The sequence below is a fragment of the Accipiter gentilis genome, chromosome 9, assembly GCF_929443795.1.
Source record: "Accipiter gentilis chromosome 9, bAccGen1.1, whole genome shotgun sequence".
NCBI classification, from domain to species: Eukaryota; Metazoa; Chordata; class Aves; order Accipitriformes; family Accipitridae; genus Astur; species Astur gentilis.
Window position 1 is genome coordinate 21,831,629 of NC_064888.1, and position 14,472 is coordinate 21,846,100.

A 14,472-nucleotide genomic window follows, 5' to 3' on the forward strand; every position below is an offset into this window, starting at 1 on the left:
CTGCTATCAGAGGCTGGCTGCTGGACTGCCCAAAGTGGGCACCATGATGAAGGAAGGCACTGTAGCAAGGCGTGGACGCATCGTCTGAAAGGGCCATGTGGAAGGGCTGAAGATCAGCCTGCCCAGAGCCGACCGGCGTGGTGGGGGTGAAAGGGGTGAGAGAGGCTCCATGAGGCTCTTGCTTTATACTGAGGGGAGAGGAGAGGTTTTCTGTGGTAGGGTAAGGGATGGACACAGACAGACAAAGGGAACGGGGGAGGAAGAGGAGGGTGGGGAAGGGAGGAGAGGAAGAACAAAATGGGTAAATGAAAATGGAGTGGTTAAAATCTACAGGGAAATTAATTTTAAAACAAAAATAAAAATAAAAATAAAAAGGTTAGGAGTAGATCAGAGGAGCCAGTGCTGAGACAACAGCAGCATCTGCACCCAGGGGCTAGGCTCTGACTGCAGGGGTGCCTCTGCAGGGGCAGCAGGGGATTAGGAGAATGGAGTGCAGTGGCAGATGGGAGGAATGGGATGCAGGAAATGGAGAGGTGAGGGAGGGAACATGCAGGAGAGGAAGGACAGGAAAAAGCGTAGGGTTGGGAAGGAGAAGAGTGCTCTGAAGCTTCTGTGCTCCCTTTCCTGCTGCTTTCACTCACTGGCCAAGGGTGCATGAAGATGCTACGCTTAACACAGTTTGGCCCAGGGAATTATACCACTTTGTCTCTTCAAACACAAGATAATCTTTCCCACAAGAGCAGTGTTGTTATGAACATCTATAGATGCTTGGTGTAATGGCTAAAGCTTCTCAAGCCAAACTCCATAAAATATTTGACAAAGAAGTTGTAGCTTAAGCTTGAGGTGGTTAAAATAAAAATGGGACTGCACAATTAATGGGTGGATAGACAGATATTCAATCAATTGATCTTGTTCACAGTGGCACACTTTGGAGCTTTAACCATAAAAGCAGTCAGTACTGACTCTGTTCTCAGAGTATAGTGTTGCCAGATACCTTGACAGAGAGATATAATGGGGGAAAAGAAATGTGGGGGACTTAGAAAAGATCTAATTTTCATTGTTTGCGTTGGACCTCCCTTTCTGATGTGCAGATTTGCATAGGCACAATAGATACAGCTTTGCAAATGCTCATAACTTGGCTGCCAAGTAAGAGGTTTGGGAATTGGAGAACCCTGTGACCTAAAGCATGGGTACTCCAGAACACCCGCTGTTGTTGGGTCAGCCATAATAGAGTCCTGTACTTTAACACCTGAAAGTGAAGTATGGATGATGTGATCAGATCTGATCCAAATCATCTAGCAAACCATCCACCCTCAGGTAAACAAATTAAAGCCAATAAATGAAAGCCATCTCTCTGCCGTGATGGCAAGTGTTGCCAATGGCCTATGAAATAAGTTAGTTCTGGTGGTTTTGATTTATAAAGATAAATATAAATGTGACATATAATTAGGCCATAAATCTGACTTTGTTAATGTAGAAGTGGCTTAATTAACTCTAGGCACCTTATTGCAAGCTGCAATGCTCACCTAGACAATAAAGGGCTGGGCAGTTTCTATCTGTGAACGCTATTTATCCTGAGGCATTTGTTTCCTAAAGGTTTGCTACCTGGCAAAAATGATAGTTTGCCATCTGTGTTCTCCTCCAAATACCTCTAACCTGGATGGCCAGCAAAGTTCTCTGATCACTGAGACTCCTTTGCAGCAAAGACATATGTTCATGGTCCAGTTGATGGGAAAGGATCATTGCTGGCCAAAAGGTGTACAGTTCCTCTTTATTTAGTTTACTTATGTGAAGTCTCTGGTATGCTGAGGATGGTAATTTCTTCTCCCTTTTTGCTATAGGAAGCTCTGTTTGGCAAGGACCTTTTGTGGAGGATATGGGGAATAGAAGCTGAAGTATCTGGTTCTTGCTGCACAGTTAATTAAAGGCACTAGAGTAGGCAGCACATCAGTGCCAAACTTCTGCTTTTTACAACTATATACTGTCCTACAATCCTACCAGTGAGCCTTCGCTTGCCAGTGCCAGACTCTGTAGATGGAGAACCCCCAAAGCTATTTTTCTGCTGCATCCTCTGTCATCAGATGGCAAGGATTGCACAGATTCACCTTCAGGGCAGACAGGCAGAGTCACCACCAGCAGTCTGGGAGTGATGAAGCCTTTATCCAAATAATGTTGGTACTAGATAATTTGGATGAACAGATCTATCTGCAGGCAGAGGGCCAAAAGTACCCCTGGCTTTCAGGGGCTGCAAGTGAAGTGATACATTTTTCAAGGAAGTCATTTGACAGTCATACCTAAATAAACTAGGGACACTTTGGTCCTGGGCATTTTCCATACTCCTTTTTCAGCTCTCCAGGAGCTGAAAGAGACAGCAGGTGTGGGGAGCCACTGGGGAGGAAAGGGAAGAGAAGCAGATGGACACGGGAAGCGTGGGTGGGCAGAAGCAAGAGGTGCTATGGGCAGAAGTTAATCCTGTTTGCACAGCCCCCATGCATGTTGGGTTTCCTAGTCCCTCCGCTGCTTTATTTCTCTTTTAAAGCATGGAATTTTCAGCCATAATCCTTCCTAAACCGCAGCATTTTTCAGGCACTCTGTGTAAGTGAAACCATAATCTCTGGTAAAACAGACTGCTTAAGCTGTTGTAGCATTAGGCCAATCTGATCCAGCCCCTGGATTTCCGCTCTGCCCAGCCACCACGGAGAGGATTTCAGCCTGAAAGACTGTCTAAAGCCCTTGCAATGGGAACAACAGTGCTAGGCCTTGCCTTGCAAAGCTGAGAAGGGTTAAGGGACCAGGAGCTATTTGTCCTGGTGTTGTGAGGCTGTTAAAGCCCCTGTCAGACTCACAGCAGAGATGAGCCCAGCCCTCTCTTGAACACATCAAGGCTTATGAAGAAAAATTCCTCGCACCTTCCAGAGGCAGCACTACTTACTCAGTACGGGGGATAAAGAAGTCAGCAGTAACATGGCAAAGAGACTGGGACATAATAATGCTAAACACTCTTCCCTCTAAGAGTGGTGGAGAGGAGGCAAGGATAAGGTCAGACAGCAAATGATTGCACAACCAAAACTCAGACTTTTATGTGTCTATTTATCTATCTGTCTATCTTTCCCTCTATGCTCTGCAACTGCACAGACATAACTTACATGCCATGTATCTTTACCGGTGGATGGCATTTACCACTTTTTACCCCTTTGTTGTCCAACTCTCCCCTGACTAAAAGTACCTGAATTCTGTCTCTGATATAACTCCTGCCACTACTATGCTGGAATAATTGCCCCAGCAGTGAATTATAGCTCCAAAGTGTGTCAGTGTAGACAAGATTGATCTATCTATCCACCTGTGAACGGCACAGTCCCATTTTTCATTTTAACCACCTCAAACTTCGGCTGCACCTTTTTTGTTTTCACTTCTGATTCTCTCCATTCTCTAATTCTTTTGTATTTGTGATAGAGAACTTGCCCTTTCCTATCCCAAGTTCTGCTAGTGCCAGCAAGCTGTGGAGCTGTGCTGTACTGGCTTGTCTGTGTCTTGGGGGGTGTCCCTCAGTAAGGATGCATCAGTGAACACCAAGGTATCCATCAGTGTCTTATTCCTAAGGCTGGAACAAGGACATGTAATCAAATGGGGGGTGGAATGAGTTTGCAATCCCTTTCCAAAGCAGGAGCAATCTGTTCCTGTCCCAGGCTCCTTTCTTCTTCTAAATGCCAAATGATATCCTTCTTTATAAGTGACAAAAAAATGCCACCGAATGTCATGGTGGGGGAAATCTGAAAGGGTCAGCAGGGTGGGGATATAGCTGGAAACATAGCAGAGGACTACTTATTTTGTGCATCTCCTACTCCTCTCTTTCTGACTGTACTTGCTGAGTTATGGCTGTTTTTCTTCCTTTCTAACCCTCTCCTCTGTTATTCTGGCGGAGAGCTAGAACTGGTGATCTCTGGCCTAAATTCCCCCTGCGAATGAAGGGATTTTGGCCAGACAGGGTGAGAGGAAGATTCACAGCTTTGGGTTCCTACAGAGACTCGTCTCAGCTTTTATTGTGCTCTCTGCTGCTGAAAGGAAGGGAAGCAGGGGGGTTTGCAGGACCAGATAAGCTGCTTGTTTTTCATTGCTGGCTTCCTGGAGGATAAGCTACCTGCATCCAGTGCTCCTCTTCTTTTCAGTAAACAAAGAAGATCAAGATGGCACGTCCCTGCATAAGGCATGCCTTGTACACAGCCACTTAACAACTCTGCTCACCATCTTGACAATGTTTAGCGTTCTTCATCTTTTCCTGAGGTCTCTATCAAGTATTTGTATGACCCCAGTGCCTCACTCTTTAGAACACATATCCTTACAGCATTCCTTAGGGATCACTGTTTTATCTGTGAGGAACTGAGCCCAGAGAAGATGTACCCAAGTTCATGTAGGAACCCTGGGCCAAAGCTGAATCTTATCTCAGGTGTTCTGAATCCTACGCTTGTACCCACCATTGAAACATTTTTTTCCATGTTGACATTCTCCATTCCTTAGAAAAGTTTCATTGTGGCAAACAGAATGGGACTGGCTCCTCAGCATTCATACACTGGTGAGTTTACACATGAATTCACATCACTTTATCCCACGTGAGAATCTTGCCTCAAATTCTAGAAGTCATGCTAAAGACCAGTCTGGACTGACATAGTGTATCTTTCACTTTTGCTTTCTGTCATGTCACAAGAACCGCTTTGTCTTTCATTTCTTAGTTTTCTAGCTTTTCTTTTGCAAGGGCATTATGCAAGTTGCACTGAAGATAAAGGTCATCCTGGGTTTTTTCCCCCCTCTGTGATCATAATAGACCCTTGCTAGAACAACTGAAAAGTGTGCAAAGACTAATCTGTTTCTCATTGTACCTTTCTTGTCTTCTCTTTGTATTCCTACTGACTGGAGAACTAGCCTTGCGTGTTCAGGTTTATTTTTTGTTTCTGCACAGATCCATCCATGTTCTTAGCTCAATGTTTTACATGTGGGTTGTTGAAATACATGTTTAAAGAAACAACCTTGGATTGCTTTCCCCTGAGAGTCAAAACTGTTGTGACATCACTGATGTCAAGTTTTGAAATGTATTTGCCCCATTTTTTATAAAACTGAATTTTACAAATCTAGATTTTGTGTCTGATCTAATTTCTGCTCTCCAAGTAAACTGACCTGCTAACTCTATACATTACTTTGGAGAGAAAAACTTTATAGTCCTTGTACAGAGCTTCCAGTAGACCTGTGATCTGGACTTACTCTTTGAAGCTAGTTGAGTACTGTTAGTGTTAATCACTTGAGAACTCCACTGAAGTCAACTTCATGTGGCTCTAAGTACATTTGTTTGCAGATGGAGCTGATGAAGAAAGATGTGCTTTAAAGTCTTGGGGGTGGGGGCGGAAATGTGCAACTAGTGCACTTGACAAACAGAGAAGTTCAGTGGAGTTCATACTGTCGGACCCTTTCTTGAGTCAATTACTTCCTCCCTTAAAGTGTAGCATATGATTATTCCTTGGTGGTTGGGACTTAAATGTTACCTCTTAAACAAGACGCTTTTGAAATATATGCTGGGAAATGTAATTAGAACGTGTTAGCTTTTCACACAGTCCTCATTATAGGTACCTCCAAGGTTTCATCACAATGATACTCTACTGATCATAAGATAGGATAGATCTTCCTCAGTAGCCCACAGCAATCCTAAACCTGCAAAGAAGGGCCAAAGATTGCCATAAGCTCTCCGTTTCTCTGAAAGACTGCAGTGGGCAATTTCAACTGTACAAGCAGCTGGCCTGGTTAAATCCAGTACAGCTGATGGACATTAAAAGTTATTAACACCTGCTGACAGGTGTTGTTTAACTCAGATATAAAGCACAGTCTCTGCTGTCAATGCACAAATATCTACATCACAAAAATTTTCATCATAGCCATACTTACTGGATCCTTCATTTAGCCTCAAAGAAAAGGCAAAAACTGCATTGTTGGGAAGATGATATAATCACTTTCTCTAAAAAAGTCCCTTTTTATCCAGCAGCATAGAGTGTGGCAGCCTTCAATGCTGTCCCCTTGTTGAGGGAAATCGGAGTGGGAATGCCAATTCACTGCTATTGTCATTACATGACATTGTCATTCACTGCTATTGTTCACTTAAATGCTAATTTAAGGAAGGTGAAGACTTTCTTTCTCTCGGGCCCATCCATTTCTGGGTTCCTCACTTCAGTATGCCTTTCAAGCCCACAAACCACCTTCTTCAGCGTCATAAAGTTACTGTCAGTGAAACTTCCATTGGATGCATGGAAATAGTTTAAGTGATTCCTTTCCCCCTGGCTATTCCTGTATGTTCCATCTGACCATCTATCACCCTCAGCCATTTGGTCCTGGAGAAGAGTAGTAACACCTTTTGCCTTTCCAAATTCCTTGACTAGATAAGAAGATATTATCTCTTCTTAGGGATGGGAAGCAGTTGATGAAATTTGGGAGGTCCTGTGGACTTCTACTTTTGCTGATTCCTCATCTTAAATAGAGGAGAGGCTTGCTCACAGAAAATACCTCTTCATCAAAATACCTCATTTTGATGAGGCAGGATAGTAACAAGCTTGTAGCAGCCTCATGAATGATTATCATATTCCATTTTTAGGGCATTGGGGCATCCAGAGATGTGCCCAACCGGCTGCCTGACTGCTGGTGGCTGCAGCCGCGATGCTGTGCCGCAGAGTGCGGGTCTGCATCTGCAGGATTTGCCATCACCAAAGCCAATTTGGGGCCCCTAGCAGTTTGTTAAAGAGGTTTTCTTAAGTCAGTTCAGTCAAGCCCTGACCAGGGCCATTGCTCACTGCTGTCAGAGGCTAAAGTAGATTGGAGCAAGACAGGAAATTTTCACCAGTACAAACAAGGAAAAGGGGAAGGAAATGCTCCCCCTCTCAGCGTAATGATGTAAGTACAGCTGAATGTAATGGTCAGTTTTAATCATGGTTTTAAACAGCAAGCTAAATCAACTTGTTTTACATTTGCACTATCAGGCTGTTTTCTAAAGGGTTGAATTTTATGGGTGGTAACAAATATTTTGACAAATACAAAATTTACACTAAACGCAGTTATTTCAATTTTTGCTAAGTAGTTGAACTGCATCTGCACACATTTATTTAAGCAATTATGTTGCTTAATATAATTTGTCTTTACATATTATTATATGAGAAAATAATGAACGATGAGTCCATATTATTATTTTATTAGATTATTAACTTTTTACTTGTGATCTGTGTCAAGTTATATTTAGATGGAAATTAGAATTAAATTAAAAACAGTATTTGTAATTATTCATGCTAATTAAACAAAATGACCACAAGTTCCCTGACTTCCTAAATATACTAGAACAGAAAAAGCAAGCTTTTCTAAGTGGGTTTTGCATCAAAAATGACTTATTAAATGAAAGAAAGGATATATAAAAGAAGGAATTTGAACTGATTTCAGAACCCAGTTTTGGAACTAATAGATCTCATCCTTTCACACCAAGCTTAATTCACTCACTGACAGAGGAAAACAAATGTTCCTGCTTTTTCAAATCCTAGTTTGTTTCTTAGTTTTGAATGACCTGGTTATCGTACTGAGCAAAATTCTCTTCAGTTCACTCACTAAGCTGAAGCGAAGGAAGTAATATCTTTTCACCTTGCAGGAGACTAAAGTTCTCAAAAGATTGTTTATCATTTCAGAAAAACTTTGGATCCAGGTGTCTAGCCAGTGATTTCTCTGTGCTTAGCATCACAACTTTCTTGAAAACTTTCCTAGAAATCAGATGCTGCTTAAGTAATATTTTCGTATGTCTTTCAGACAAGCAAGTAGCCTTTATGTCAGTAATTCTAAATTTTTTTTGCATACATTCATGTATGAATTTAAAAATTAACTTAAACTGACAAAAAAATCTGACCCCATGCCACATAGACTAGGTCTGGAGGAAAGTGAGATTGATGGGGTTTGTGCTTTTTTGGTGCCTTAGTTTGACACATCGTGAGTTGTCATCAGGATTTCTCACCGTAGATGATACTTGTTGCTTTAGGGAAAAATTTATTTCCCAGAGAGAAGGAAACATTTTCTACACAGGACGTGGTAGCTGTTTGGGTGGGTAGTGATGATTTTAAAAGCTATCTATTCCTGTTAATAGGTGCTAACCATAGCACAGAAGCACTCAGACACCTCCTCACAGAAAGAGAGGGGGACACATACTCCCCTTTCAGTCAACAGTAGAAGTTCCTGAAGTGCTTTTTTTGCCCCATTTTTCTTGGGCTTTTCTTTTACCTTTACTTTTCTTTGTAGATTGTAGCAGGCTGGCAAACAAGGTCTATTTAGTTAAAACTGCTGGGATTCAATTAAGGGAAGTTTTTCTTTACCTTTGCTGTAATTTAAAAATCCCTCTAGTAGGTAAATCCTCCCTTTTAGTAGTCTATTAATAAGCAAGTTTCAAGCCATACATGAAAAGTCCATTACGTTTTATTTCCCATAGTGCTGCCTCTCTGTTGGGTAGCTTCCTGGCTAGATAATTGAGTTGGAAAGGACTCTGCTTCCAAACTATTAATCTAAGCCCCCAGAACTCAGAACCTGATTTTAAGACACCTCACTTCTTCATGCATGCCTATTCCAAAAGATGTGACTTCTGATGGTGCTTAAAGAAGAATTTTAACCCTTGTTCTCAAAGGATTCAAGGCTTCCGTGAACAAGCTTGTGCTTTTAAAGTACTGCTGTTGCTAGTGCCAAAATCTTGAGGTTCTCCTCTGCTCACCTCTCAGGTGTTGGCTATTGAGTACCTTCCAAACTCAAAGATCTGTAGAAACTACTGAATGAAAGAAAGCTATTGAGGTTTTCTGTGTTTACTTAGCCCTGTACAGATTTATACTCATCTGCTTGGGCTGTCCGCCTTCAATAGAAATAACTGAAGTAGAACCTCTCAACAGAATTCTTGTCTTGGTGTTCAACTGCATGTACTCGCCTTATCTTGGTATGTTCAAGCTTGGATCTTTGCTTCTAGGAAATCTGATTGGTGTCCAAAGATACTGTCCAAGAAACTGTCAGGGATCTATGCCAGTCTAGCTATGATGGCCATGCAACATCAAGGCAAGAGGTAGCTGGCCCACTGGCCTGTGTGTGAAGGAAGAGGTAAGGCGGTGTTCTCAGGCAGCTCTTAAGAACTTTCTCTGATACTTCACAAGGAATTTGAAAATTTCTACATTGTCTGTTCTATATGAAGGACAGTGGGAACACTTTTCATAGCCAGCTAGCCCCTAAGTGTCAGCTTGTTCATGGAAATTCCTTGCAGATACTTAGTGGAGAGAAATAAGGGTAACCTGTCTGCTCCATAGTAAACAAATGTTCTTGCGAGTAATTTGCCAGTAATAAATGGATGATCTAAGATGCGTTAGAATAAGTATCTGAAAGGGAGTGTTTGATACTGGCAGTACTAGGCAAGGCTGTGCTGTACGTAACTGTGGTGCTAAGCTGTGCCTCTGAATAGATGCCCAGGACTTTGGGGAAGGCGTTCCTGCACAGTGGCTGTGTGTTTTGCCGCATTTCTAGCTCTTCAATTCTGGGAAGCTTATAGACAGATAAAAGGGACTCCAGCAACATCTGTACTTAACTATCTCACTACATTCCAAGATTTTAGGTAGTTACACACTGTTGAGGGTTTGATGGCTTTTGGAGGGGTGTATTCTCAGAACAGTGTGAGCTGAGAAAGCTTGCTGAGGAAAGCTAGTCATGAGCCAGAGAGAGGACTTCTTCTGAAGTCTTCAGAAAGGGCAAGAATCCAGTGCCAGACAGCTTAAGTGTGGAAAGAGCTAGAGATACTTTTTTCTGTCTGGGAAGACTGAGCTGGGAAGACTTTCTTGGAAGCTAAATCTTATATCCTGAAGTGACTGCACACAGAGTTTGTAGCCTGCATGGGTGGGTGTGTTTCACATTTGTTTCAGATATCACCTGGGTGCACGGACTGCCCTGGGACAAGAGCAAAGAGGCATTTCAAAGATGACATTACAGCAGCAAAACAGGCAGCCAGCAATTCAGTGCTCGCTATTACTCCAATATCCCTTCTTGGGAGAGAGATCTGGGTGATACCAAAGAAATCTGCATGCTCCCAGCCTCCTTTATTTCCTGGCTGGGGTAGCTCAGGAGGCAGCACTGAGTTCCTCACCTCTCTGGTCCTTCCTGAAAGCATTGCCCAGCCCCATAGCAAACATATCATGAATCATTCACCTTTAATAGATTATGCAAATTGAGGACATCAGATCAATGAAGATCAATAACTGCAACCATTTAATTGCCAGCAAAAACATTTTAAGAATGAGCATTATCTGAAGTCCTTTCTTGGGTAATGGCACCATTAATCCAAACATTGGATCCTGGCCTAAGTGTAGAGGAAAAATTCTCCACCCTTCTTCCCCTGCTGCCTTTCAGGGTGTTGAGGGGTTTTTTTCCCTTTTCATTTCCAGTTTCTGAGTTTCCCCATCATTACCACCAGTGAACAGCTCCCAACGCTAATAGTTCTGCTTTTGTTACTCTGCACTGATTGAAATGTCGCATACAGATTGAGATGTTAGTGCTAAGTTGCCACCTGGGAATGTCAAGCTGGGTCTGAAATGAACTTTTCTCACTCTTGGATCCAGATGGATCAGATGGGGATGTTCTCGAGCTGAGCTGGGAGTGTTGCAGGGAACAGAGTGGGGATGGCACAGGGTGGGGGGGGACATGAAGAAGATTTTCTGCCTCCGCCCACAGCCTCTTCTGTGAGGCCAAATCTGTCTCCTGCTGTCCCCTTGCGAGAGTCATGTACAAAGCTTGTACAGTGTCCCCAGCCTTTGGGAATTCTATGCTCATATTAACAGGCTGGAATGCACCATCTTCACTTAGGCAGAAGGACTAAGAAGAATTATTTTAATGACTCCTTTGAATCTTAAACTCTGATTTTAGGTGCTTTGCCTTTACATCCAGCTATGGGGATCTTCCTTCCATGAAGGAAGGAGAGTACTGCTCTCCTACTGGCTTTACACCCCAAAGACAGGAAAGTATTTCCTGTAAAGAGATGTAGATCTGCTAAACGGTAGATGGACACCAGCTGAGTTTTGTCTTGCATATGCAAATACAAAGAAAGGTGGAACAATTTTGCCACAGCTGAGCCATTTTCTTCTGGTTGGCTAAGAAACTGCATGGCTACAAGGATTCTGGATCAAGCCTGACAGCAGTAAAAGCCATGAAAAAAGTCTGGGGATGTCACACTTTCTAGACACTCCCTAACTATACAGTTCGCCTCCCCATGGTTCTCTGTGGTATTTTGCAGACCTGTACCTCCTCTGTATTTGGAGTAACTGTTACTAATCCTGCCTGGTCCCAAAGTTCCTGGTAGCCAAAAGCTGCATGCAACAATATGCCTTTGCTCAGTGTGCTGAACAAGCAACGGCTGCCTGCCTCAGCCATAAGCTGCTTTGACTTCAGGGGCTATCAGCTGGGGCTTCTGCAAGAAAAAGTTGAGAGACAGACACCAGTGCTCTTGATTCTGTGCCATCAGAGGACAGCTTTTTGGCCAAGAGGCAACAGCTCCTTCCCTTGCTAACTTAGGACTTGCACCTCTTTTGTCATGAGTTATTTCTCAGTTTACACTGCGAAGTTTCTAGAGGGGCCACAGCCAGCGGTAGGGAGAGGAAGATAGACCGAACAGGGGTGAATCACTCGGGCCTTGCCAGCTGCTTTAGCTACCCAGAAGATGTGCAAATCTATGGTAGCTGTGTGAGTGGGGACCAGCAGTAACTAAAGCCTGAGAAGAAGGACTGTGGCACCAGAATATCTCCTTATGGCTCTAGGCACGCACAGGGCAAGCAGTCTAACACTAGTATCAGGACAGTGTGTCCCACAGCCCCAGGACAACCCTTTGCCGCTCAGGTACTGCACACGCCACCAGCGAAGAGGAAGTTTCTGTGGAGCAGCTGCGGCAGAAATTGCCTCCTACTTCTGTGCATCCCAATTCCTCTGCTGTCATGCACTTGCTCTCAATTCCTACTCTCCCAGACACACCTGAGTTCAATGTGCCCACACATGAGGGAAGGGGGAAGGCTGTGAACAAATTTCTTTCGCCAGCTGCTGTTAGAGACTCATGGGCTTAAGGAAGAGGGAGTTTAGCAGTCACAGTTCAGCAGACCTTGGTATTTAGTTTGCAAATGCCCCTTCCAAATGCCAGGGCTGAATAAAACTTAAATTATTGTTTCTCCCTGAGAAAAGCAAGTGCAGATCATGGGTAAGCCATGACCCTCTTGTTCTCAGACACAAAGGAAAAAATCACAGTGCATATCTGGACATATCTGTCCTGCACCAACATCCATCCTAAGCCCCATCTGGGCACACAAGTTCCCAATTCATGCCTGGGTTTGCCTGTCTTTGAGTCACACCTGGTAACCTCTAGGTGTACCCAAGGCTGCCAATATCCTGAATTTCAAGCTTCTCTTGAGCCCTGATGTCCTCCACAGTCTTTCTGGCTCTTTCCATGTTTGCCACAGAGGGATATCTTGCATTAGCAGAAAAAGCAGAAGCTAATGGTGATGACGGAAATAAATAAAAAGCTTGGTTCTGCTGTTTGGTCAGGCAGCTTACCGGTCACCACAGGGTACGTCTGGGGTCCTGACACATTTGTCCCCAGGTCTGGGTTAGCAGAGGTGGATAGACTTGATTTGACTTCATCGAGACCAGGGGTCAGAGCTGGGAGGGAGTACTCATTACCCTGGGGAAGAGAGGAGAAAGACAGCTCGCTATTGATGCGCCGGGAGAAAGGGAAGAGTGTACAGATGGGGGGGAGGAAGAGGAGAGATGCAAACCCCTGCACAGATGGAAGAGGAGGAGGAGGAGGAGGAAATGGAGAAGATGAAGTGACAAGAGGGTTGCGGGGGTGTTCATAGGATGAACTATCCCACCCGCCTGTGTGCCACTGTGAAGGGGAAGAGGGGTGAGGGATCTGGCCCATTATCTGTGGTATGACTGAGCCTTCGTTCAGTGCTATGGGGATGGCTGCCTGTGCCAGCTGAGGGAAAAGAAAGGGGAAATCCATGTCCCCTCCTCTTGGCTGAGCAGGGGCGGGAGGTGTTTGCCCTGGTGACAAGGACAGCTGGGGCAAAGGACTGCAATGACATGACCAGGACAGGCAGGCTGTAGGAGGCAGCCAGTGTTGGCCTGCTGTAGCCAGGGTCTCTGCTGAGTTGTCTGCCTTCCCTCCGCTGTTACCTCTGTCCTAGCTCTTTAAAAACAAACAAAGAAGCCTCATCCCCTGCCTCTGTCACTCTGTGCATTGGGGTATGAAATTGGGGAGGGGGGAGCCACATGGCTAACAGAAGGGTGGGAGGGGGAGAGCCATTGAATCTGAAAGGGTGTCCTGTCCGAAAGGCTCTGGTAATTGCCTTTTTATTGTGACAGCCTCCAGACCAGACGCGGGAGCTGGAGAAACCAGGAAGGCTACAAAACAGCAGGAAAAGTTGCTCTGATTAATATTACGTTAAATTAAAACTGATTTTCTGCTCTTTCTGCTCCGTTTTTTTCCATGCGCTTCCCCAACCCCCTCCCCACATCTCCCCCTCCTCCAGTGGGCTCCCCACACGTTGCCCCCTCCCCGCCCCTGTCCCTGCTTGGCTAGGACTGCCTAGTCATTTCCAATTCCTTCTCGTATTGATCTTCCTGTAGAAATCAGTTTTGTAATTAGCTGCAAATTAGGCCTTCTACTGGGGGTGAGCCTGCCCCCTGATTTATCACCAGAGTAATTCGCTGTGATCGGAGAGAAATTAAAATGAACTCAATTAGGCTTCGGATTTGCTTTATGGGCCCTGCTCAGAGTTTCAGGGGGAAAAATGACTGTGCTGGTGCTTAATAGTCTAATGAAAGTAAATAAAGGTTATTCATTGTAATAAACCCAGGGACTCTGGGATGAAGGGAGTCCACAGCCAGCCTCTCCTTCTCTTCCTTTGTTGGTTTATGGCTTGGGGCGGTTTAAAAAGACTTTTGATTTTCATTTTATTAAGACAAACAGCTTTTGGGATAAAAGGCTGGGGGAGTAAGGGAAAGGGGGGCAGAGCAGTGTGGAAAACTAGGTTGGAGATGGGAGTTAAGTCTCAGCTTTGGGTCATGAAGGAAAATGCTCTGTTAAAGCCTGACCCTGTGGCTCACTGGTCACTGGCGTGATCTGAGAGTGCAGGAGTCTCCGTGCAGTGCTGTGTGGTGGTGAACATGCATGGCACTGTTTGCATGTTCTTGGCAAGAACATGCCTGCATACCTGCAGGTGTGTGTGCAGATGGAAAGACAGACATGGGGATTTAGGGAGAGCACAGTACGCACGTATAAGGCAAGTTCACAAGAGAAGGTAGAGCTCGTGCATACACGTGCATCAGCACAGTGATATTACAACTAGAAAGTGCTGTAAAATGTAAATGTGATGTATGTGCAATAACAGGGCAGTGTGAGAACAA

The 14,472-nt window shown here is 44.3% G+C and overlaps 1 protein-coding gene across 2 annotated transcripts in view; it reads right to left on the reverse strand.

Annotated features, from left to right (window-relative positions):
- The window catches only part of PAX2 (paired box 2), an 86,522-nt gene that overhangs the window by 13,146 nt on the left and 58,904 nt on the right, over nt 1–14,472 (reverse strand). For both annotated transcript variants that reach the window (XM_049810983.1, XM_049810982.1), the window contains 2 exons: nt 12,616–12,742; nt 1–210 (listed from right to left, as the gene is read on the reverse strand). In XM_049810983.1, the coding sequence (XP_049666940.1) occupies nt 1–210; nt 12,616–12,742 (337 nt within the window). The remainder of the gene's footprint in view (nt 211–12,615; nt 12,743–14,472) is intronic.